Source organism: Struthio camelus, chromosome 16 (assembly GCF_040807025.1).
Source record: "Struthio camelus isolate bStrCam1 chromosome 16, bStrCam1.hap1, whole genome shotgun sequence".
NCBI classification, from domain to species: Eukaryota; Metazoa; Chordata; class Aves; order Struthioniformes; family Struthionidae; genus Struthio; species Struthio camelus.
Window position 1 is genome coordinate 11,383,905 of NC_090957.1, and position 24,183 is coordinate 11,408,087.

Sequence of the window (24,183 nt, forward strand, 5' to 3'; positions counted from 1 at the left end):
TGGCGCATTTGTAAATGCTTGCAAACAATAAAAAATAAATAAAACCCTTAACGTATATATGTCTCTTACGGCACGTTATATAACCAGTTACTCCACTAGAAAATATATGACATATTTAACCTTCAAGATTATCTAGATTTATAATGGAGACATTAAAGTTATTGATATGCATGACTCCCACCTAGCCATATTAAAATGTTTCTGCGCTTCTTAGAGGATTAAACAAAAAACCCCCCCCACACACACACCTGAAAAATACATTAATAAGGTAAGGCTGATCACAAGGAAAGTATAGGTGGACAATTCTCTTGTTACTAATTTGCAAAGGCACTGAAAAGGGATCCAAAAATTGTAAAATCTGACAGTATATGACCCGATACAACCTTATTTCCACATTTTGACTCGTTACTCTGAAAGCTTTTCAAGGTGGCGGCCAGGCAGAGCTAGCGTTGCTTTGGTAAGCTTTTGCCCATGTACGGTTTACTGTGAAGATGTTAATCACTCCCTGTGATTGCATTAACATCTTCACAGTCAACAAGTAATATTACAATCAATTTTTCCATTCTTTTTTTTCTTCCAGGAACAGGAGGGCAATTAATGGCTTTGACATTTATGCTTCTGGCACTGCCCACCTGATCTGGCACCCAAAGGAAGGAAGGAAGGAAGGGACACCTTTAGAAACATTGTTTCTGGTTCTCCAGGAAAAGGCACCTGTCAGTATCTCAAAATGTTAACGTATTTAATTAAAATGTTACTGAAAATGAGAGAAGGATTTATCATTCGCTCCATGCCAATTCCGTCTCTCTTCAGTCCAGGGAACAGCCAGGGAAAAAGAGAAGAGGGAGAGGTGGCTCCATAGGTCTTCTCTTTCTCTTAGATTTTATATTTTCATACAGCCATGTAAATCACTTCGTCATGCAAAACAAGGCACATATTCAGCCTCTTACTTTAATAATAAATATTTACATTTTTAATTCCAGTGCTGCCATCAGACCTGTGTGAAGGTGTTGAACGTTTTCAGAGTCTCTGTGACTTCAGGGAAGAGTTAAACAGCCGCCCCCGCACAAGCCACGCCAACAAACCTCATAGCAAGGTCTTCAAGAGCTTTGCCCTATTTTGGGGAAATAAAGGAATAAACTCGGAATGTTTTGGCCCTCCCTGATTCCCTGTCAATTGATTCTGTAACTTCCACTTTTATTTGTTTGCTTTTTATTTTAATTTTGCTCACAAGGGTGGCAGGAGCAGCCAGGGAAGTCCAGCAATCCTGCATCTTACCAAAACTAGAATCTGCTGCTCAAGATGGCTCTTGAGATACCACAGAAAACCAAAAACGCCTTCTTTGAACAAACACAGGGAAAAAAGAAGGAAAAAAAAAAGAAAAAAAGAAAAAAGAAGAAATCCCACAGCTTGAAATTCAAGCCTGTCTCCCTCAAAAAATAAAATATGTATAATTACATATGATGTTTGGATACCATGTACATGCATGCGCGTAGGCCTGCATGGCAGGGTGCAGGAGTAGCCACGCATTTTGCCCGCTCGGTCCGCAGAGGGAGCTGCAGCCTCAGCGTGGAGGCTCCTCCAAGCATCCCCGGCCGCCGCGCCGGCAACGGGCCGCGCAAACCGAACACCGCTGCCTGCCCGCCGGCCAAAACACGCTAAACCAAAACACTCGCGCCTACCGTAAAATAGCTTCTAAAATATTTTTAATTTGCTCCGAGTTCACTGGAAGAATAAATCAAGACCGTCATGCTTAATATATTAGTATTAAAGAGAGAGTGGCAAGTGGGAAGGTAGAGCACGTTACAAGCAAAGCCCTCCCATGGAAGAGCTATTAACATCGCTACTGCGCAAGGCTCAGCCCAGACTGGAGCACCACGGAGGCAGGTACGCTAGCCACAGTCCCCACACATGGTGTACATGCAGAAAATAGAGATTTGGTGGAGAAAACAGAGATTTGGTGGAAGGAGAGAATAGAAAAAAAAGTGCCCCCCCACTAGCTTGTGCAGCAGCCGAACAGCGGAGGTAATAAAGGCACGCTCAGATTGAAAGAACCGTGGCATAAAGGTCCCTCTGGTTCAATTGGTTATTACTCAACATCTACTCAAATTTTTTTTTTTTTTAAATTATAGACTGCAAATCAATTTACACTCGCAAGATCAGATCTCTGACACACAAAGATTAACCAACTACGAGCAAAACCACAGAAAGCGGGGCAGCGCTCATATTCCTAGATTTTCCGTGAAGCCCACCCATTACTGATTGGAGTTTCTTCACTGCCAAGGGTGCTCATGTTTGCTCTTGGGACCTCAGAGGAGTCTCTAATGCCTTGCAAACCGGTTTGACTACAAAAGTCATTTTAGAGCAACGATTTCTTCAGCTCTCTAAATGTCTTAGGAAGATTTTGGGGGCGAGGGAAGGTTCGTTGTTCTGTTTGCTCACATGAGACTGAATTTCAAAAGAAAACCAAAAAAAAATCACCCCTATCACACTGCATGTTACCTATGTGGCTTTTTCTGGCTACCCACCACCACTATGTATCACAGATTCGCTACAGCTCAGGAGCTATAAAAGGCAGGACTAGTGAAAAACTTCACACTTTTATTGCATCCAGCTGACAGCGTCACTGGGGTGAACCCAATTGAGATACTAAATGTTTCACCGTAGGTTAACTGGTGGTAAAGAAGAATGGTTGAAATTCATCATACTCAGAAAATTAACGTCAAACAAGCCAACTGCCACAATGCAATTACCACTGGAAACATGTCTTCCTCCCTGCTCCAGAAGTCCACCAAAGCCCTAGGAAACACTTCCATTAGCATGAGCGAGCTTCCTATTGACATGAAAGAGCAAGCAATGATTTCCATAGGAGTTACAAAGTTTCATTTAAAAAAAAAAAAATTAACGTCTTCCAATTATACGTTAAAAGACTCTGGATAAAGACACCACTGACCGTGTGTATCTCCTTCCAACCCTAACGCATCCCAGTTAGCACAGACCTTTAAGCAGGAAATTAAAAAAGGAAGAAAACAAGAGTCCTTAAAATGGAATGTTCTAAGCTTTGAAGTAATTAAAAGAGATTCAACAATTTTATGAAAAGTCTGAATTCTGGAGTGTACTGGAGGGACAGAAATGTCAACGAGAATGTGGCCGACTCCCCCTCCCCTGCGCATGCACATATACAACTCTATCCGCTGCCAGCAAAATCCTCTTGAATGCTCTAATAGCACCATTTTTTTTCCCTCAAAAGGTCTTCCTGGACACAACAATGACAACAGAAAGCTTTCTTCTGTTTGTCTGTCAGTCGGCTGTATACGCTCCAGGTCAAGGGTGAAAGGAAGGACAGAGAGAAAATGGCTTTTCCCCTCCCATCCAAGTCAAGCACTTTGAAACGTATTCAAAATAGCTTTTAATTACAGCCTGTTATGTTGGTATTGCCGAATACATTACGATGGCAAGAGCAAGCCTTTAAGAGGTTATCTCACTTCTGTGCTCATTGCACAACTACACAATAATTTAAAGTGCAAAATCCTCCACTGGCATAAAACACCCTGAAGTCTGCAGAGCTGGGCTCGCTTTTGCCGGCTCAGTCTCTAGACCAAAACGCTGATTAAAATCATACCTTTTTCTGCAGTGCTCCCTTGTGCCACACTTTGGGGTCCTCCAGCCTCTGCACGCCAGCGATTTGCATGGCTGGGATTTGCAGGAGAGCTCTGAGAAAGCCCGTGCCTCTCCGTTTGTCCCCGTTTCATGAGAACCTTTGCTTACTTTCATTGCGCTTGGCTCCGAGTCACAAGTTTTATCTTGCATTTCGCACTTAGAGGAAACCCAGCCAGGCCTGCCAAGTGCTGCGAGGTTTTCTGTCAAAACTTGGACAAGCTGAAAAGTTTTGCATTCTTTTAACCATAAACCTTAAAGCAACTCAGACTTTTATTTTACTCTCAGCTCAAGTTTGGGAGGGTTTCATGACATTCAGCCAATCTGGCCTGAGTTTTCTGCTGGAGGTTTCATTATGAAATTCTAATTCCAAAACAGTGTAATTAATACTTTTATTAATAGTATCTGCAGTAAAAGATTATGGGGCTTGGGAGCCTGGCTCCAAGTGCAATTCGCTGCCCAGTGGGCTACACACGTTCCAAGGAGGAGAAATTGGTTGCTAACAGTAAAGTCAAGGCTTTATCATCGCTGTACAAAGACAAAGACCCAAAGGCAGAGCTCAGTTCCCAGGCTGGTTTCACAGCTGCTGATTATTGGCACTATGCTAGGAGCCCATTAGGAGGCACTAATAATCGTAACACCTGGCAGCTCCTGTTGCACCATGCTCGGTGGGTGAATAAATGAGGGCACACAGAGCAGAAGGGACCTGCTCCCCGTGACACACGGCAAGTCTGGGGTGGAACTCGTAGAATAGTTTGGGTAGGCAGGGGCCGCCGGGGGTCACCTCATCCAAACACTGCTCAAAGCGAGGCTAACTTTGGTCTGGGTAGGCCAGGTTGCTCACAGATTTGACAGACTCCAAGGATGCAGATCCCACAGCCTTTGGGCAGAAGGGCTCTCCCTCTGCGGCAGGTTTGGGAGAGGAGGTACGTGTCCCAGTTCTCACCAGTTTCACGTTCACGTTCCTCACGACTTGCCTGTGTTGGCACCGTAACGCAACGGCCGACAGGCAGCACACTGCAGGGACATAAAATACCGCTGCCTTCCGATTCTGGATGCTAAGCCTGGAAACAGTCGTGGTATCCGTTTCCCACAGTCCGCACAAACACATCTGCCAGCATCTCTCAAAACCTGATGAGCCAGTGTTTTAGCCAGTGTTTGAAGATTAAATACAAGCACGCATAAGCAATGCCAGATTCCAGGACTGGGCAGCACAAAAAACTCAACAACACTTTAGAAATACGGATCAAACAGTGCTTTGCCCATGGGGGTAAGACGTGGCAACACTCTCAGTTGGATTACTACTAATGTGAGGAACTGTTACACGTGCTTGCTATGCAACTCCAATGTTTCTATTAACATAACTGAGCAGAAGTTAGGTTAATAATCTGAACACACTGACAGATGTTCCACTCAACAAACACTTGGCATTGCTGCAGCCAGAACAAGAAAGGAAGAAATGCCGTCCTGGAAAAGCTTGCAGAGCAACATAACCCCAAGCAACAGAGCTCTTGGGCAAGTTTACAAAGTTATGTATTCAGAAAAGCCAGGCTCTCTCCGAGTGCAAACCTGAAATGGGTCACAACACAACTCCGCATTACTCTTAGGCCTGAGAACATTGTGGTTCATTGTAGAAAAAGATATTGGACCTTCCAGCGTTAAATAAAGACCACAAAAGCCAGGATGAGTGGCAAGCTGCTTTTATAACTATGAGGGAAGGAAAGAGGACATCCATTTCTTTATATCATTAGAAACGCACATTTAGGATGTCTCCTATCTTTGTCTTACTGAATCCAAGTTCTGTTCCAGTTCAAGTTCTGAATGCACAGGTGAAGTCTCACTCCCCTGAAAACGTCATTATTCTATAAAGACGCAGGATTAGTACAACTGATAAATTTTAGGGGAACTAAGATGAAGACATTCTGGCCTTTAGTGAAAACCTGCCAAAGTCTCATACAACTGTTAATAGAAAAAGCTCATATGACAGGGAACACTGCTGGTGAAGATGTTTCAACATGAGCATGTAACTGGGTATGTTAAAGCTGGGCTGGGCTGTCTCATCTAGGTGGTGCTGGTTTTCCTATTAAATTGTTTCTGCACTTTCTTAGGCACATTTTAGGCACCTACCTTGGAAACCTTCCAATGAATATACTGGTGCGGGTTTCTTGTCCACATTATTCACAACCTTAACGGAAATAATATGATTGAAAGCTTGCAAAGGAGCTACAATTTCTCTAAGACGATCTAAAGATTAGAATAATATCAGTGCAAATTTGCCCCTCCTTTTTCTTTTTCTTTCTTTTTTCTTTTCTTTTTCTTTTCTTTTTTTTTTTTTTTTTTTAAAAACAAGACTGCATTTATACTACTGCTAGTCCAAGTACTTACGTACTTTTTGTTTTGTTTTGTTTTAGGGGCAGCAGACCTATAGATGTTGAAAATTTAAAAATCAATTATATGTGAACATGAACCCGCATGGTTTGTCCGGTTGATGTCTCAGATCTCTTAGCACCCACCTGCCTGCAAATGAAAAGCAACTCCAGCTCACAGTCCGCGGAGCTGACTCTCCTCTCTGTACAGCGGTGTAAAAAAATCAGCAAGTGAGAAACAGATTTTGAATAAACATCAATAAGAGCGGAGGCGATCTACACCTGACATCACACCGATTTTTACATTCCACCATAAAACTTCAGACTCCATAAATTAATTTTGGAAGTATAAAAACCTGTGAGCGGAGAGGGGGCAAGAAGAGTGAAGGATGCAGAATAATAGCAAAACCAAGCGCAGTGTCTTCGGACTCATAACCAGCATGCGTCAACAGCATCGTTTTACAAGTCAAATATTTTTCTTAAAGTGCTAATCCAATCTAAACAAGGATTTGATTCTAAATTAAACAAACTCCACTTTTTATTGGTATTAACTAAAATATGCCATGCTAATTGACAGGCGTGTACTAACAAGGACAGCTCCGTAGACCGCTCAGTTCTCCAAGGCAAAGAAGGGAAGGTGCCAGCTTAAATGAAATAAAGTTTTTCCACAGAAAATGCACAGTGTTACAAAGTCCACGGCAAGGCATATTTATTAAAAAAAACAAAAAAAACACACCCACCCACCCACTTTCTTACACTTCAATGCTTTTAAAGAGTCTTAAAAAAAAACCAAAAAACTTTCATTGCATCTCCACTTCTGATTCAATTTGCTGTCAAAGGTCATGAGCTAAAATATACAGTTTACGCTAAAAGCAGGAAGCACGGTTAAGTAATTGAATAACATCAGGAAATGGAAGAATACTGCCATTTTCCTAATGGATATAGTACAAGGTTTACTCTCTCCAAATTGAATTCGAGGAGCTACTGTAGTAAGGGGTTTATTTTTCTTCAGCTTGAATTTTAGCCTGCAAGGTTTAAAGAAAAATCCTCAAGCAATCAAAAGGACAAAATACCACCACAGCTTTATTTTCCAACACAAAGATGATCATTTCAGAGGAGAAGAGAAAACCCCCAGCAACAGTGTCTTAAACAGAACTGGTACGGCAGGTTGGCTGTTTAATATACATGGGCTGGAAATAATTCCACTAAATCAGATCTCTGAATTATTCATGAAAAACAGATTTTCGTGATTTAAATTAGAAAGATTTAAAATTACAAACCTGGAATCGCTATTGATAGGTATGGTCTCTCTCCCCCAACGAGATGTTACAAGCGCGTATCGTTCTGCTCCAGGAAATGCTTTATGATCGTTCCAAAATAGCGTGCAAGATGCCGTTGCATTTATTGCTCCTGGAAATAACACACCCACCGGTACCTACTGCAGACCAATAATAGCATACCAGTAATAATTATATCAGAGTGTATCATTATTATAAAGAAGAAAGTCTGAGGGGGTCATTTCCAGTATTTATTGCGTACTAAAGCACAGGTTCATTTAGAACACTAGAAGCACGAGCCTTAACACTGAAAATAATATCTTTTCATTACCAAATACACTGCAATTTTTGTAGGAGACATCACACCACAAATTTTGCTTCAAACCTTTCAAACGCATTTTGTAATTATTTACACCTTCCACCCTCCCCTTCTCTGTACTGTTACCAATTCATAAACATACCGCTACTAACGCAGGTAAAGGTAAACCAAGGTTTTATATCGCTTCCCGATGGTTACGCTCCTGTCATTCAAAACCCTACTAGTTTTTCAAATAAATTCCATGCTGGGTTGCAACAGCTACGGTGCTTTGTACTAGATACTATTAATATTCATACATCACACAGGTACACAACCTTTCATCTGAAGATCTCCAAACACTGTACAAATTCTCTGATTACGGCTTGTCCCTTGATTAGGGATCGGGAGACAAAGTCTTTATGATCAAACACGATTTGCATATATGACAAACACGGGGAAACAAGGCAGAGGGGTTGTCCGAGTCCTCAATTCCCCCCGGCACCAGCACAAAATACTCTTTCAGGGGTTTTATGTCTCAAAGTTGACTAATCCATTTGGGTTACATTCAGGAACAGACAGAGGTTTTCCAATCATAAGAGCTTTTTAAATTTTTTTTATTTTATTTTATTTTTGCAAAACCCCAAACGCAGCTGCAGCTAAAACATTAATGCACCGAGACTTAAATTTAATGGAATAAGTACAGCTCAGCCTAGGTCAAAGCCCAGATCAGAACAAACATAACATCTGGGATAACCTGAGATCCAAAGTTTATAGTAACAGCTTTTGTGGCATAAAACAAAATCCTTGCTTCTCGAATCTTTTGCTTTGGTGCAGGGGGTATTGAAACTCAATACTTTTTATAATTATGAGGTTCAGTCTTTGACACACAGTTCCCAAAGCAAATGCAATACCAAACCTAGTAAATCAAAAGCAGCATCCCACCCAAACACATCCTTTATTTAACATCAGAACACTAAATCATGGCTACCTTGCCATTTTCTTCTTCAAAATCAAAGCGCACAACACTTGCCCGTATATTTATTTATTTTTCTTACGCACCCGAGCTCTTCTCCCTCACCTAGCAAGCCCTATTGAACAAGTCCTACAATTAACATCAAAGCAATCTGAAAGCTGCTCGACTTGCTAAAAGCCGGTAAACAGGCAGGAAGCAACGTGGTGCTGTACAAGAGAAGAACATGTGTTAGGGGGAGGGCAGGCTATAAAACTTTAAACAGATCGATTAGCAATTTTTAAACAGAATTTCCATTTTTATTAACCCTCTGCCTGTTTTTGCCTCTTGATTTCCACTTATGAAAGGAAGACGCTCTCGGTTCAACTACATGAGAGTAAAACCCAGCCCAAAACGATGAGCCTAGCTGGCAAAAATGAACGAGTGCCACGGGTAGTTTTTCTTCATCACGTGCTTGATGCTTCCTATGGCTACCAGAAAATCCACCTACTCTACAGTTAAAATATTTTGATTAAAATATCTAGACAAAGTCAACCCGAAATCTCTAAAAGTATTAAATATCAATTTTTTCTTTTCCTTTTTTTGAGTCTAACTCCTGTTCTCAGCTTTAGTAGTAACTCTAACTGGAAAGGCAAACAGGAACACAGGACGTGAGAACATCGAGGGATCTGCTGGCAGAAGCACCACTAGCATATAGCATGTCTATGAATATATATATATATATATTTATATATATTTATATATGTAAAAATATTAAAAAAAATAAACTTACTCACCTTGTGCCTGCAAACCACCGATTTTCTTGCTTCCTTCTCCCACAACTCCTCGCAGAATCTCACTAGGCTCAGAGCTGAAGCTTAATTTCCTGCCAACATCCATTTTGTGCCAGTTGTGCCCCATCATCTTTTACCAACTTTTTCCTTTACCTGTAAAACAGTCTTACACCTCACTGATGTTTACACCCATGACACGCTTAGAAAGGCGATCGCGTTATTGCTCAGTGTTCATTCTGATGCACTGAAAAGATCAAATTCTTGCTATTTTCTTCCACGCTAGGAGGAACTATGATTAAACTAGGCTAGCAATTCTTCTTTAGTTGGAGAAATTCTATTTCCTTGAAAACAGGCAGCCAGAACTCCTCACAGAAATCAGCAGCGTATGAAAACAGTCATATTCAGAAAAGCAGGTATGGTTAAAAACATGCTTCTACGCTTTCCTGAACGGGGTGGACTTCAGTATACGTTTACGTACTTGTAAGAAAGTCAATCCAAGTTTGTGGTGACACAGTCGCATAATCTTCACAATAGCAGTTCCAAATATAAAATTATATTCCTGAATCAGATCATGCCCTGACATACACTTAAGAATGCAAAATTAAAACGTGCAGAAGTATGCATTTTGGCGCAGCCTGCATGGGTTCTGTTAACCTTTTGTGCATGCCTTCAACAACACTTGCTAGCAAAATTGCGGTAACTTGTGCAGCTGATCTGCTATGAAAATCTTCTTTTCTTTTAGCAACAGCAGCTTTTCCTTAAGGGTAGCTCTTTCGTTTTCACTCATACAACCTCATTATATTTTAATACTGAGCAGAGAAAATTTTTCCATGGAAAGGTCAGGACAAATGACAAGTTTGTTTTGCCTGTTTTACTAGCATATATCCTCATGTGCTAATGGCCATAACGTGTCCTTTAACTGGTAATGGAACTGATTCAAAATATCCCTTTGAAATATTAAAAAGACAAGGAGTTCAGTATAAAAATTAAAGCTGTGTCCCATCTTTGCTAGCAGCTGAAATAGAAATGAAGCTTCCCTAGTCAACGTTGCCCATTTGCTATGAAAAAAGGGACAAACATAGGCAATGGAGACTTCCACTTTAAAAAGTTGAAGTTCCATTTTAGAAGTCTCTGGCATAAACAAAAATACAAATGTCTTTTAACTATACCAAAAGGAAAAAGTGAGACTTGGGAAACCACACAGAATGGAGAACAGTCTCCCAGGGGATGATGAAAAGATCATCAGTAGGTTTTCTGAGCTTTAGGATGACATGCATCAGTCATTTTTGCTGAAATGAAGTAAAACACAGGAAGTTTAGAGATTCCCCGTCGATTCCCTGCAGCCGCGATGTGCCGCGGCTGCAGAAGCGGGCAGCTGCTGGGGACACAGGCAGAAATCTGGGGCTGGCCAGAACCACCCCTTCCTGCGTCCACCATCACCAAATACAGCTAAATCCATGAAACACTCAGCCCTCGACAACAGCATCACCAAAGAGTGCCAACCGTGAAAGCACTCGTGAAAGCACTCCTGAAAGCTCAGCGCCTGTGTTTCACACTGCTTTAGCTTACCAGGCTCTGGGTAACCCGGCCACTCATACTTCCATTTACGCTCCACTTCTAGCGAATCTCTACCAAAAAGCAGCTCTTCAGACCTACAGAAATTACAGCCTCCCTCTTCTTCAGAGTAGTTGTAACAACTCAGCTACAAAAGCAGGAGGACTGCCTTTCGTTTACAAGGAGATAGGAAAATATCCTACTGCTTTAATTCAAGGAATTACCCTTTTCCCCCCCCTCTCTGTTGTCCTCCCCTAGAAAGGCCAAGCTGCAGAGCTTTTCACACCCATTGGTATGGAACCGGTTCCTCTCCGAGTGTTGCCGACTGACATACAAAAACATCCCTATGTGCTTTTTAAACCTACGAGCTAGGTCTCTCCCTGTGGAGTCATGGTTTGCAGGGACGAGACTATAGGTTACAAAAGCCTACCTAAACTAAGTGTCTTCACTGCGTCAGTTGTGAAGCTTGCCCGTAGTGGTTTGATCTGCGCACTACTGAGCCTCTTCTCCTCATTCCCAACAAAAGTCCCTGGAAAGATGGAATAATTAAGAACATAACACTCCTATTCCATAAAAGTTTATACGGCTCAGTTTATAGCTGCCCACAGTCCCATGATGAGTGCTTTCAGCTCTCCGGTCTTGCTGCCACCACCGTGCAGGACGTGACCTGCCCGGCGTCACGTGCAGCACCTGGCACACTCTGCCAGCGTCGGACCTGCTCCCACAGTTAACCCCAATCAACCCTCTCACACCTCTTCCCTTTGGGAATACAGTTTATGGGGAGGTAAAAAAGAGTCCCCAACTAATACAGTTAAGTTATATAGGTTCAACAGTTTAAATTTGCATTATCAATCTGAGGATGAACTGCAGTCCTTCCGGCAATATATGGGCAAATCTGCAGGCCAGAAGTCTTGACTTGGATGTTAGCTATTTATTTACAATATAGAAAAAAATATATATTTTTAATGCAGGATTTTTTTTTTTAATTCAATGTGGTCACCTTATTATATTGTCTAAATCTCAGATTCAACCATCACTTAAGCTAGAGCCTAATTTATCTCCAAGCAACCTCAATCAAAATTAATTTTTTGCTGACTTCCTTCTTGGCAACATGCTTAGGAACTTTTAAGGACAGCAATTGATTGCATCACACATTTAAAATACGATTCATTTCCCAATACAGCACATTTAATAATCATTTAAGTTTTCAATTAAAGTAGGGTGTGCCAACACCAAAAGAAAAAAAGATAATCCTGGGAGACAATAACTGCTCTGTGCACAGTCAAGTTTTTTTTTTTTTTTGCTATTATTCTCAAGATACCTAATTGATTAACATAATTAGGTTAACTGAAAAAGTCACTGTTTCTAGGGTTTTTTTTTTCCTTTTCTTTTTAAGTCTGGAACCTGCTGGGAGGTTCTGTTTAAACTTGAAGGGAGGCAGCGATGCCCCAAAGTGGCACTTTTTTGCACAGTATTACCTGGTCTGGTAGTTCAGCACTATCACCCTCTCCTTCCCAAATAAAATAATAGAATTTATAATAACAAAATAATAAAAACATGCCAACTTTGCTTATTTTCTTACGAGCCCGATACGACCTCAGTCACCCCTACTCTGGCCGGGGCTCGCAGGCCGTAGCGTCCGGACGCGACGCCATCACGATCCAAACGCACCGCTCTCGTGAGCTCTCGCAGGAGGCTCCGGCTCGGGGGCCTAACGCCGAGCACGCAGCCAGCATCACGAGAAAGAGCGCCTTGCTAAACAATACCACGGCACTGAGTCTAACCGAACGGGGCGTTTTCTACTTCAGTTGCGAGTCAATGGACGGGCTATAGCTCCTCTCAAGGTTGAGCACGTCTACTCGTCCGCAGGCCTGGCCGAACCGGGGCCCATTTCATCGGCCCGGCACCCAAAGCTCTCCACGGGGAAGCCATTTTGAGTCCCGGGGATTTCCCGCTATATATTTTTAACCTCTCTAGCAGGCGTAACAGCCTTAGTAATCAATTTGACTCATGATTACTATTTCAAACACAGGCTCATACCCAGACGAGAAAAAGCGCGCTTTACATAGCAACGTATACAGAACAATAACAGTGCCAGATGGTATAATACTGAACAGAATTAATTTCACACATGATGTTTCCAAGGTGTGAAAATATGTCACAGCTTCTGCTAATAAAACATCTTCCGCTTCCCTCCCTGCTCGCAAGGAAACGCTACGTTCCCACCAGCCTGTGGTTTACATTATATGTGTTTTCAATTCTGATAAGGGCAGCTGATTGCTTGCAAACCTAATTACAGTCAAATGGAAGTCTTTCAGAACCATCATTAGCAATTAGGACCTGCTGGATGCGCAGCGTATCATTTAGCGAGGTATAATTCAATAGCTTATTGAAAAATTGCAGGTGAAACTGGTGATTATGACAGGGGTGGCGGCGGCAGGGGGGGGGGGGGGGAAGCGCCTGCGCCACGGCACGGCGGGCGGATCGGCAGCTCCGACGAGCGGCTCCGGGGGTGGCGGCCGGGGCCTAGGCGCAGCCGGAGACCTCCGCGGCCTCCGAGCACCAGCAAACAGCGGCCGCGCGTCACGCGGCGCTCGCGTTTCCAGCGCCGCCTGCCACCGCCGGCGGCTTCCGGGCGGGGAACCGACCCGCCGCCGAGCTTGCGTGCGCCCCTCGCCTCGCGCGAGGCGGAAATACGTACGCTACGTATCTGCGTGCAAAATAAAGGGCGATTCCTTTCAAGGATGAAGTTACCGGCTGGCCTTCAACGTTTCAACGCCACCGCGATGACAGACGAGGCGATGCCGAACCTGACAGGAAGCAGGCGCAAGAGGGGACGTCACCTCCCGTTACGGGCGCTCGCTGGACATCCCCTCGGCACTCGTGGCGCTGTATCGCGCTTACCCCTCCAAAAACCTCGCGGTCCCCGACACCGTCACATCTCCACCGCTTCCCTTTTCCACCCCACAAACGTGTCGGAAATCTCAGCGCATCTCACGCGTCCTCCGTCCTCACGCGAGCACCCTCTCCCACTACGCTCTTAGACCCGCTCAGGCTGGGTACATCCGCAATCAAAACTCACCCTTACTTGGATATTGCCCTTTCTATATTTTAAAATGCTCAAATCGGTTTTTTCCCCCTCCCCTAAAGCTGATTTTTTAAAAAAGTGGTTAAGAAGAAAAGCACAAGCAATATAGAAACCTCCAAGCGTGAAAGGAGATGAAGCAAATAAAAGTACGTGACAGAATATGTTGTAGCAATGCTGTTAATAAGGTGGGTTAATCCATCCAAATAAACATTGCCCTCAAATAACACGATCGCAATGCACAGCGGACAAAGTTTAGTTGTGTCAGTGCTCCCTTTAAAATCCTGTTGCATGCGACATTTTTTTTTTCAGTTTAATGGGGACATAACAAAAGCTGCTGGGTAGGCTGCAACTCAGACAAGCAGACCTACTAACTTCAAAGAGGTTCTGCAGAAATTATGAAATAAAAATACTTTCTCAAATAAAACAGAGGGAAACATTGCATCCATCTCCATTACGCAGGTACTGCTGGACTGCGCGCTGCCCCTCTTGCGTGCTTTAGGACTAGTATCAGCTAGGCAAGTCCGTCCCACACACTACAAGCCAGTAGCATCGCTTCCTTTAACTTCAGCGATACAGAACCAGATCCCCAGCTGCGTAAAACCAGACCAAGCCCATACATCGTGGCTTGCAAACCTCTCTACCCTCCTGCTGAGAATATTTTTATGGCCCAGCTTCTTTCTTCATCTTCAGAAGTTTTACAGTCACTTAAATCCAGTGACTGCAAGTGAAGTAATCCCAAACCGCAGCAGCTATGTAAAAGGAGAGTCAAGCCTTTATCACTCATTATGTGCGTAGGCATGCTGTATATGCTATATCCAAGGCACCTGACCTCAAAGCGTACAAATACATGCATGTTTTTTCCCCTTGCTGCAGCACAGAGTTGTAAGTTAGGAGTCAAAGGAATTAAACAGTTCTCCGTGGTCGCATGTTATCCTTAGAGCTGCTATTTCACTCCCAAAGCCCACCCACAATTTCGTTTTCAATTAACAGCTCTTGGAAAAGCAGCAATGAAAGCAGTTGCTGAAGAGCACTCGGATGTCATTGAAAGACTGCAAACCCAAACTGTAAATAGCACATTGTAAATCGCTTGTCACCACAGGCAGCTCTCACTGCAAGCACACTGCCGGTGACAATCAAACCCATCTGCTCCGCTCCCCGACCAGTGTCACCACCAGCCACGCAGTTCGCACCCACCTCCCAGGTCCCCCGCGTTACCTGCCACCCCCAGGCTGGTCTAAGAACGGGCACAAGCCACTACTAACGGCAAGCATGATTAAACGTCGATCGCACGACATACAGATTCAGGGTGAGACTGCCAAGGGGATCTTGGACTTATTTCTGAGAAGGAAAACCTTCAATACTTCCCTCCCTTCCCTTTAATTGATTCACGTAATGGACTACAAGGTTAAAGTTAATACACAGTTTATAATGCTTGCAGTTGATGACTATTGCCTTCAGCAGCATATCCTTTTTCCTCACTGCTCTCATCTTCCTGTTACCTCATTAAAATTTACCTCCTAATTCATCTCTCCATCACCTTTTTTGTTTTCTTCCCTTTATTCATCATCTGCACCTTTTTGTCACTCTGCCTCCTTCCTTGCACCCACACCGCATCTGGGATTGGTACCCGGTGCGCTGCAAGTGTCTTTGGAACCACCTCCAGCTAACAAAGTAAGAGCCTCGCAGTAGCCGCTCTCCTGTTATTTGCAAGCCAGTTAATATCATGCTTGTCCAGGACGCAGACTGCTCTTTTAGAACGCCAGAGAGGATCCTTTTCTGAAAGGCAGCTTATAAAATCTCCTACCAGACACGATAAAGAAAACAGTGAAGAAAATGGTGGAGGTAGGAAAAGTCAGTGTCTTCTGTCGTTTCCAAAACACACACCCATTGAATAAAGGAAAACGATCCTTCCCTGTAACACACAAAATAACTCCTCCACCCCTCCTTCCACAATCAAAATTCATCATTTCCTAGCATGCCCTGTTCTGCTCGCGCCTTGAGAAACAAAAACTCATGAACAACTTGTAATATTTTTGTCATCCTTTCTCTCATTTAGAAGTCTTCACTTTAAGATTTCCACATCATTTTTAAAGAACATATGTAAAAACCTGCCATCTACCAATTAACGTAAAGAAAATTAAATTTAAAAGGCTGCAGAAATATTCTGATGAGTCTTATGTTTGCTTAATGCCAACTAAAACTTCCTTGAGGCATTTAATAAGTACATTTATAAAAGCTCACAAAGCAGAGTTCAAAAGTCTTCTTGCTAGTAAAATATGAGCCTTAATTAACCTACAGTTTCACATTTTCTGGATTTCAATAAACCTGTAGGCATTTCAGAGTAGCTGGATAAATACCTGCATGAATACTGCAAGGATCTTTGCTGAAAACTAATTAGCAGTCCTTCCAATAGCTGCCTTCAACTAAAGCTGTTTGATGAGAGAGCTTCATACTGTAAATCCTGCACGCGAGAGTTACTTTTGGCAGATAACAGATTTCAGAGAAAGGCGTCTCAGACAGGACTGTTCACCACGGGTGAAATAACGAACAAGATCTCCAGGTATAAAACCTTTCCCACCAGGGACAGTGGGCAGCCGAGATTTCGTGCCAGCGTGGGAATGCAATGACAGCATCGAGACTGCATCGTTCCACCCAAGCGTAACATTAACACGTGATGTATAACGATATATATAAGAATATTTGGCAAAGTCGACAAGCAACCTTCTATCGAGAACTTGGGCAATCAGCAGCACGGACAGAGGAGGTACCTCTTGGCGGAGCGCAGCCCGGACCCGGGCCGGGATGCCCCGAGGGAACCACAGCCCATGGGATATCCATGCCAGGGCAGAGAAAATGAGTAAGAAGGCAGGAGCCACTGACTCTGCACCATGGTCTCTTCGCAGGGACGGTGCGTAAAATGCAGCAAAAACAAGAGGAAGTGAAACTAGGAAGGGGGGAGAGGTGCTGGACTGAAGTTGAGCCTGGGAAAAGGGGAGGAAAGGCATTTCCCTGAGCACTTGTTTTATTGTTTATATCTTTGTTTCCCAATACCCAAATCAGTAATCAAAAGTTTTTCTGCATCAACAATAAATTAAGTGAAATACCCCGATTCAAGGCTGTTTTGCCCATGACACCGTGACAACTTTTTCTGAGTGCCAAAGCCTACTCTTCACGAGACTAAAACGTTCTTATCTAAGGAGCTGTACCCCATAATACCATATGTATTAAATTTATATCGAGCAAGATATTTTATTCCCTCTCAGTCTTATCCCTCAGGAATTAAGCAGAGTACTCAGATCATGAGCTAAAAGGAAAACCATTTTCCATGACATTTGTCAACACAATACCTTCCAAACCAGCGTATATTTATTCTTAAAAACATAACCTCACAAATAACCTCCATCAGCAGCCAGGCCAATTCTTCATTGCTTAAGTACCAGGCAGAAAGGTTTCACCTGACAGTAGGCTATTGTCATGGGAATCAAATAGTGTAGAAAGTCAGCTTTTATGAAGGCCAGTTCCTACTGCACAAAGTAGACACATTTACCATTTGACATACTAAAAAGGAACAGAGTAAAGGGCGTATACGTGAACACAGAAAATGATCAAGGGAACTCAGAAACCTTCAATACCTCCATATAACACAGTTATTGCACCAAATATCTCAAAGATCTTGCCCATCTCCCTTTGAAATACCAAGTAAAAATAAGACGGTAGCGCAGAATAGGTGTTTTACTACTTGTTTGCATTGCTCAAGCACTCTGTGATTTCTTATTCTAATTCCATATATGCTCTAGACTTAAAAATAATAGGGGAGACTCATTTTTATCAACTTCTATAACTTCTGATTATCAGAACTGAATAAAGTCAGTGTATTTGTCATCCTCAATGTTTTTTCCACTGTCCTGAGCTCACGCAATGAAAAGCTGCGAATTCTCATCATCTTCCAAAATCAGTTTCTCAGCAAAGCAATGCTGGGTTGCATCAAAGATGGAGCCTCATTCAATAAATGTCAATTATTCCCATTAGAGTTTTCAATCTTAGGTAAAGAGTCATTAATAATGCTCACACTTAGGCCAAATCTGGACTCTTTAGATTATAGTTTTGCAACCTATGAGCCAAATGAACACACGGGTACATGTGATACAGACACATACACAAAGAATATAGATATTTGCTCATCATAAAAGCAAAATATGGGGGTTTTTTTCTGCAGCTGCTCACCAGAGAAATCATACTTGCCACGCTTTTTTCTTTTTCAAAGTACCAGAAACACAACACTCCACAGTCTTAAATAATGGACCAAAATCTCCAGCCTCCAACTCTGCAATCCTGGATGCTCCGTGCTCATTTATTCGCCATGCGTGCACTCCTGCTGTAAGAGCGTACCAGTGCTGGGAAGGCAGAAAGCTCTTGCTTATGGGTAGGACATCAGCAACCTAGAAGAGCACATGCTGGTACCACCAACATCCTACAGATGAGCTCCTTGCACAGTAAGCAGTCTTGGAGCTCAATTTGTCTTGATTAACAGCCACCCCTTTCAGAAGGGCCTCACCTTGCCATTGATATTCAGAGGGGGTCTTACACTTCTGCATACAGAGTCAAAAGACAAGAAAGCGTATTTACAGCACAGAGTCAGCCTGATGCCACCGGCTTTGTAAGAGAGACACTGCGCCAGCTCGCCCTGCCAATCTCACTCCCAACCTTGGCACATTCGTTCATCAACTTTAAACTAGCATCAACACGCTGCTCTCTTATCCCTCCTCTCCCACTCAGTTCATCTCTGCTGGTAACACAATATGCTACTGAGTGGGACCCAACAGCCCAAGAGTTCAATACCTTGGAAGGGGTTAAAATAAACAAACGATTCCCACCATCCGGGAAATCCGCTTCTGCAAACCACACACCAAAGCCCTCCCTCCCACAATAGATAACTTGTCTCCCACCTGTCTGAGGCCCTTCGGAAATTTCTTCCTTTTCCCAAGGTGCTGACAAAGATTACGGTCATTCTCGCGGTCGGAGCTGTACTGGTGGTGGTGGAGTCTGTTCTTTTTGGGAAGATATGACAGTCCGTTGGTAAGCGCTTCCCGCTTCTTCTTGGCCAGAGGGTTCTGCCGCTTCTCTACGCGCTCCTGCGGCTTCAGCGCGACGTCCTTCTGCAGAGGCAGGCAACGGGGAAGGGAAGAGCAAGAAAAACAGAACCGTTAAAATACTGATCACATTTTCTCAACCTTTTTCACGTAGCATTTTTAGGCAGCAACTTCCAGGTGGCTAACAAGCATTCTCAAGCCAATGTTACAGTCAACAGAAAAGGAGAAAAGCATCTTCACTGCAGGCCAGCTAAAAGATAGGCAAATAAAATTCGTAAGATTAAGTGAATGAACACGCACAGGCACACGTGCTCCTCTACGTTTCATACTATCAGCCTTACTATTTTCAAATACACCTCATGTATCAATTGAGTACGCATTTAAAAGACAGCATATGTTCATAATGTTTAAATTAGGAATTGTCTTTGATTTAAGCAAGCCTTGGCCTTTGACATTTATTTTGACTTATTTCTTATATTTAACAAGACAAGGTAAGAGTTGACCTAAAGCCAATTAAAGCCAATGTATCTCAGTTGCCTTCACTGGACTTTTCTTCAAGCCTGACCTAAGCAGAACGTTTTCAAATCTCTTAGGAAAAAAAGAAATCAAGAACGATTTCAAAAGCTTTATTATTGACCCTTCTTTAAACTCCAGAATCAATGTTTGTCTATAAAAAATATTCAAGTCCTCTAACATAAATGCAAGTTTGGCAGCTTAGGCTACAGTTACTGCAATAAGACAGATTCTGTGTATTTTTTTTTAAATATCAATTACCCCCTCTGAAGATCAATTGTTGCTTGAAAATAAATTTCCCAATAATGCAAAATCAAAGAGCAGGGGAAGAGGAAGGTATCTGAAAATGGAGACTTATTGGAAGAGAAGAAGTAGAAGCTACTGGAGGGATGTAAAGTACAACGCATATTACGTGTTCAATAAATAAAATCTGCAATAGTGCCAAATCGTGTCCACCCAAAGAACTTCTTAGGTAAGAATATGGGCATTTCCATATAATGTGACTATTACTAAACAGCATAATACCTTAAACATACTCTGTTAACATGCCTGGTTGCCTTGACCTTCAGGTCTCAAGACAAAAGAGCTGTCCATGTCCTACCATAAAGTACTATGTGATCTTGTAACCCTTAATGCTTCTGTTTATCGTCACTTAATATTACAACTGACCTTATGACAGTTTGTGAGAAAGAAACTGGTCTACTGGTTCTCTGTCAGATAAAGATTCAGACTCAGGAGAATAAAATCCAAATTATACCCCATTTTGCTGCAAAAATATGTCTAAAAGCAAGAATCAGTTTGGCTTTAATTGAAGAACCCTCCCTGAATACCTATCTAGAGCTTCACAACATTCATAACTAGAACCAGGGAGAATATTAATTACACTGAAAACAAGCCATGTTCAAATTTGATATCGGATAGAAAAGAAAAATTTTACACGCATTGAAGGAGGGAGTAAGAGACAGAAGACATAAGCTTCTTTTTTTCAAACTGTTCCTCAACATCACGCCATGGGAAATTTCCTGTTTTTCTTTATCCACTGTTATTCACAACAGAAAAGTTAGGAGTCCTATCCAAGATCATAAAAGATCTTTATTATCCTTAGCTATAACGCATGACCAGAATTTTGAAAAAGTCATCCGTCTCTTTTCCGGTCCCTCTAGCTGTTTTAAAAAAAAAAAAAAAAAAACCACACCCAGAAGCAACACTGATTTTATAATATTCTTTGAGATCTAGTTGTGAAAAGCACTTTACACAAAGCAAACTACAGAAACAATAACAAAAAAAGCAAAAGAGAAGAATCACTTTTTTGAGCACATCTTCTGTCCCCTTCCCTGAAAAGGCTTCGGATTTAGATACACGCCATAAACACACAGAGGCAAAGTCTCAGGTGTCACGTAGGATGATAGTGACTTCCCCAATTCTCAACATCACCAGCTTCATAAAAAGAGCAACTATAATAACTATATCCACACTTGAGCCTCCCATGTAACAGAACCTGAGCACCCGACAGTGCGATTCCAGCTTTCGGTCCCGGTCTCATCTGTTAAGCTTTGTGAAAGAAACCAGAAAACCGAGCAACACTAGTTTCCCCAAGCAACTTCATCACAGAAGAAAGTAGCAAAATTACAACTTATTCAGTGCACTATATTGAACAATGAGATATTTTATCATAAAACATACTTGTGCCTTAAGATAACCATCACCGGACTGATGATGACAAAGTAACTTTTATTTCATCAGATCAGTATCAAAATCCAGTGCTTTATGAACAGCACGTTATACCCATTATGGGACTTCTGTTAAACTAGAGCTAGGATTCGTATGGTAGAAATGCCGTTAGGAGGATTCACTCTAAACGATAAAGGATGAAGGAATGATGAAAGGGAAAATCTCTCGAAGAAAAATATTCTCGTAATGACTAAATAGCTTCTATGGGATTTTTTTTTTCCTCCAAGCTAGGGATCTAAATGAAACAGTGGCAGGATTCCAGAAGCTTATAAAACACCTAATAGGGATAACGCTGCCATCAAGAAATTACTAGCTCCTATTAGCTTTAAAGAGAGTGCAAGACGGGTCAAAATCGTGCAGATTACTACAGGCACATCTAGGATAACCTTCTCCACAAGACCCCCACATTCAAACCAACCCCAATAACAATTCCTCAAAGATTCATGAATTTTCAGAGACACCTAAAGTGAAGCTTGGCTAGTTTAAGAACTTGGGTTGAAAGAATCTGCACGTATACCTACAACCAAGACGAACGACTCCAGCTTCACGATGCCTTCTGAAAACTGTACAAAAATCTATCTTCCAAGACAGAAGGAACAATTTGCAGAAACCTCCAAAAAATACGCCTGTTCTACTCACGGCCAAAGGGAGGAAAGGGAGCTCCATATGTAAATACCTCGTCCTTCTGCAAATCATGAAAGTAAGTCTTGCATGCAGTATGGTGGATTGGTTTACTATGAAATTTCGATATAAAGATCTGTGTTTAGGCAACCAAGTTCCTCCAAAACAGCCAGCTGCTTTTCAGTAGCTGACATCTCTGCAGAGAAAATTACAGAGCGCTGAGGGTCAAAAGCTCGTATTATTGAATTGTAAGGTAGAACCTCTCATTGCTTTCAACAGATATACTATTTAGCCTTAAAAGAAAAAAAAAATTCAATTCCTCATCTGCAGACTGCAACAGGACATGTTAGAAGAATAAAAGCTTAGACACTTGCAGATAGGACACATTAAACCAAGCTGAAATAAAAATCACCGGTCTTGGGATGTCAGGGAGGAAGGTTCAGCCACATCCCGAGCATCTCCCCAGTGAGCCAGCTCCCAACAGGAAGTCAACAGCAAGGGTTTCCAGGCCCGCAAATGCTGAGAGCTCTGCGGCCATATCCCATTCCCGGCACGCGGGAGTTGCGTTTTGGCAATGGCTCCCTCCACCTCGCTTGGATTAGGGCGGGCACGGCCAGCCTCAGCGACGGTGCCACGGGGCTGGCAACCTCCACCCGGGATAAATCACTTCCTTGCTTTCAGCCCTTGCTCCCTCATCCAATTTTTATCTTCCCGTTGTTTAGATAGGACAATAGCAGTACTGTGGCACGTCCTAGCGCATTAGCTAGCATAATCTTAATTACGGACTTTAGGCATCGCTGTGATTAAAGTAATAAGCTGTAATTACTCTAAGGTGACAGGACTGCACAGACCTTATCTACCTAGATAAGAAGATGTAGTAATATTTCATGTCGAGCTGTACTTTCCAGCAGCTACCCATGGCGTTGATTCAAACTAAGTAGCAGATCCTGTGAACAATATATTCTGACTTTAATGTAGCTTCTTCTCCTCTCCCGCCAGCATACAAACCCACACGTTATTAAATAAATAATACAAACATATCAGGCATGGTTTAAAACCATCTTATTCAGAGATATCTTTCATCAGTAAAGTGCCTTAAGTGTATCAGGAAGGTGACTTAATGTATAAATATGTAATTACATACAATTCAATACAAAAGTGCATTAATATTTATGAGCGTACCGTATAATCTAAAAAAATTTCCATTTGTTTTATTTCGATTGGGCACATTAATCAAGCTGATACCACTGTACGTGCTGTAGCGGAGAACTGCCGCCCATGCTGAACAGATCCCTGCCGCGACAGCGGCAAGCAGGAGGGCTGCTGAAGCCTGATGGGGTGGCACTGCAATCATCTCAGCTCCAAGTCACATTAACAATTTCAATCCAAGCCCTGCATTTAGTGAGAGGGGGAGAAGCAGCATTCTTGGGTACATCAGATAGCTTCACAACGGAGGAGGCTTGAAGGACACGCTGCATTCCCACCAGGTGTTATTGTTTCAGGGAGCTGTGCCTTATCTGTTACAGGAGAGTCCATCTCCCTGGGATGTTAATGACAGGTCATTAATTATAAAGCAGCTCTTTGATGGCAGCTGAGCAGTGCTTCACACCGCTTGGTGGGGTACACACTTCACCTCCATGAATTTCCCCCAGGAGTCCATCGCTGCCTGTCCTTTCTCCCTGTCCTTGTCCCGCAGCCACCTCCCTTCCCTCTGCAGCAGACCGAGGACAGCGGCTACCCAACGTCGCCATCCCCCCGGTTGGGGGTTCTTCCATGGGAACCCCTGGCCAAAAGCAACGCGGTGAACATGCCACAGGCTGCATCTCATGAACGCTTCAGGTGGCTGCCAAGGGATTTTGAGCCTCAACCTTTTTGAGTCCTCGGTATGGAGTATTTTTCTGATCCCAGGGTTAGCTTCAAGAGCTGAAGTTCTGAACTTGAATGTGACCCCAATAAAGGGTAACTTTTTAAAACTGTTTATTTAAAATAGAAGTACATTACAGTTCAGGGCTAGTAAAAGCAACAATATCTGTATTAGCCTACAACTACATTCCAATTATTTGCTCCTCAGGTTCTCATTAGTTCACAATGGCTTTATATTGGAGCCTAACAATTTATCCCTTACTCCAAGAATAAAATAAAGAAATAAGACTTCTCTTAAAAACACTCCAAATTATCAGACAGCCATGAAATACTGATGTAACGTTCCACTTAAATGACTACAAAACAGCTCTACAAAACATCAACT

General features: G+C 42.5%; 1 protein-coding gene across 2 annotated transcripts in view; it reads right to left on the reverse strand.

The window, feature by feature from the left end:
* AUTS2 (activator of transcription and developmental regulator AUTS2) overlaps nt 1-24,183 on the reverse strand; it is a 787,788-nt gene that overhangs the window by 555,179 nt on the left and 208,426 nt on the right. For both annotated transcript variants that reach the window (XM_068909849.1, XM_068909850.1), the window contains exon 2: nt 18,927-19,136. In XM_068909849.1, the coding sequence (XP_068765950.1) occupies nt 18,927-19,136 (210 nt within the window). The remainder of the gene's footprint in view (nt 1-18,926; nt 19,137-24,183) is intronic.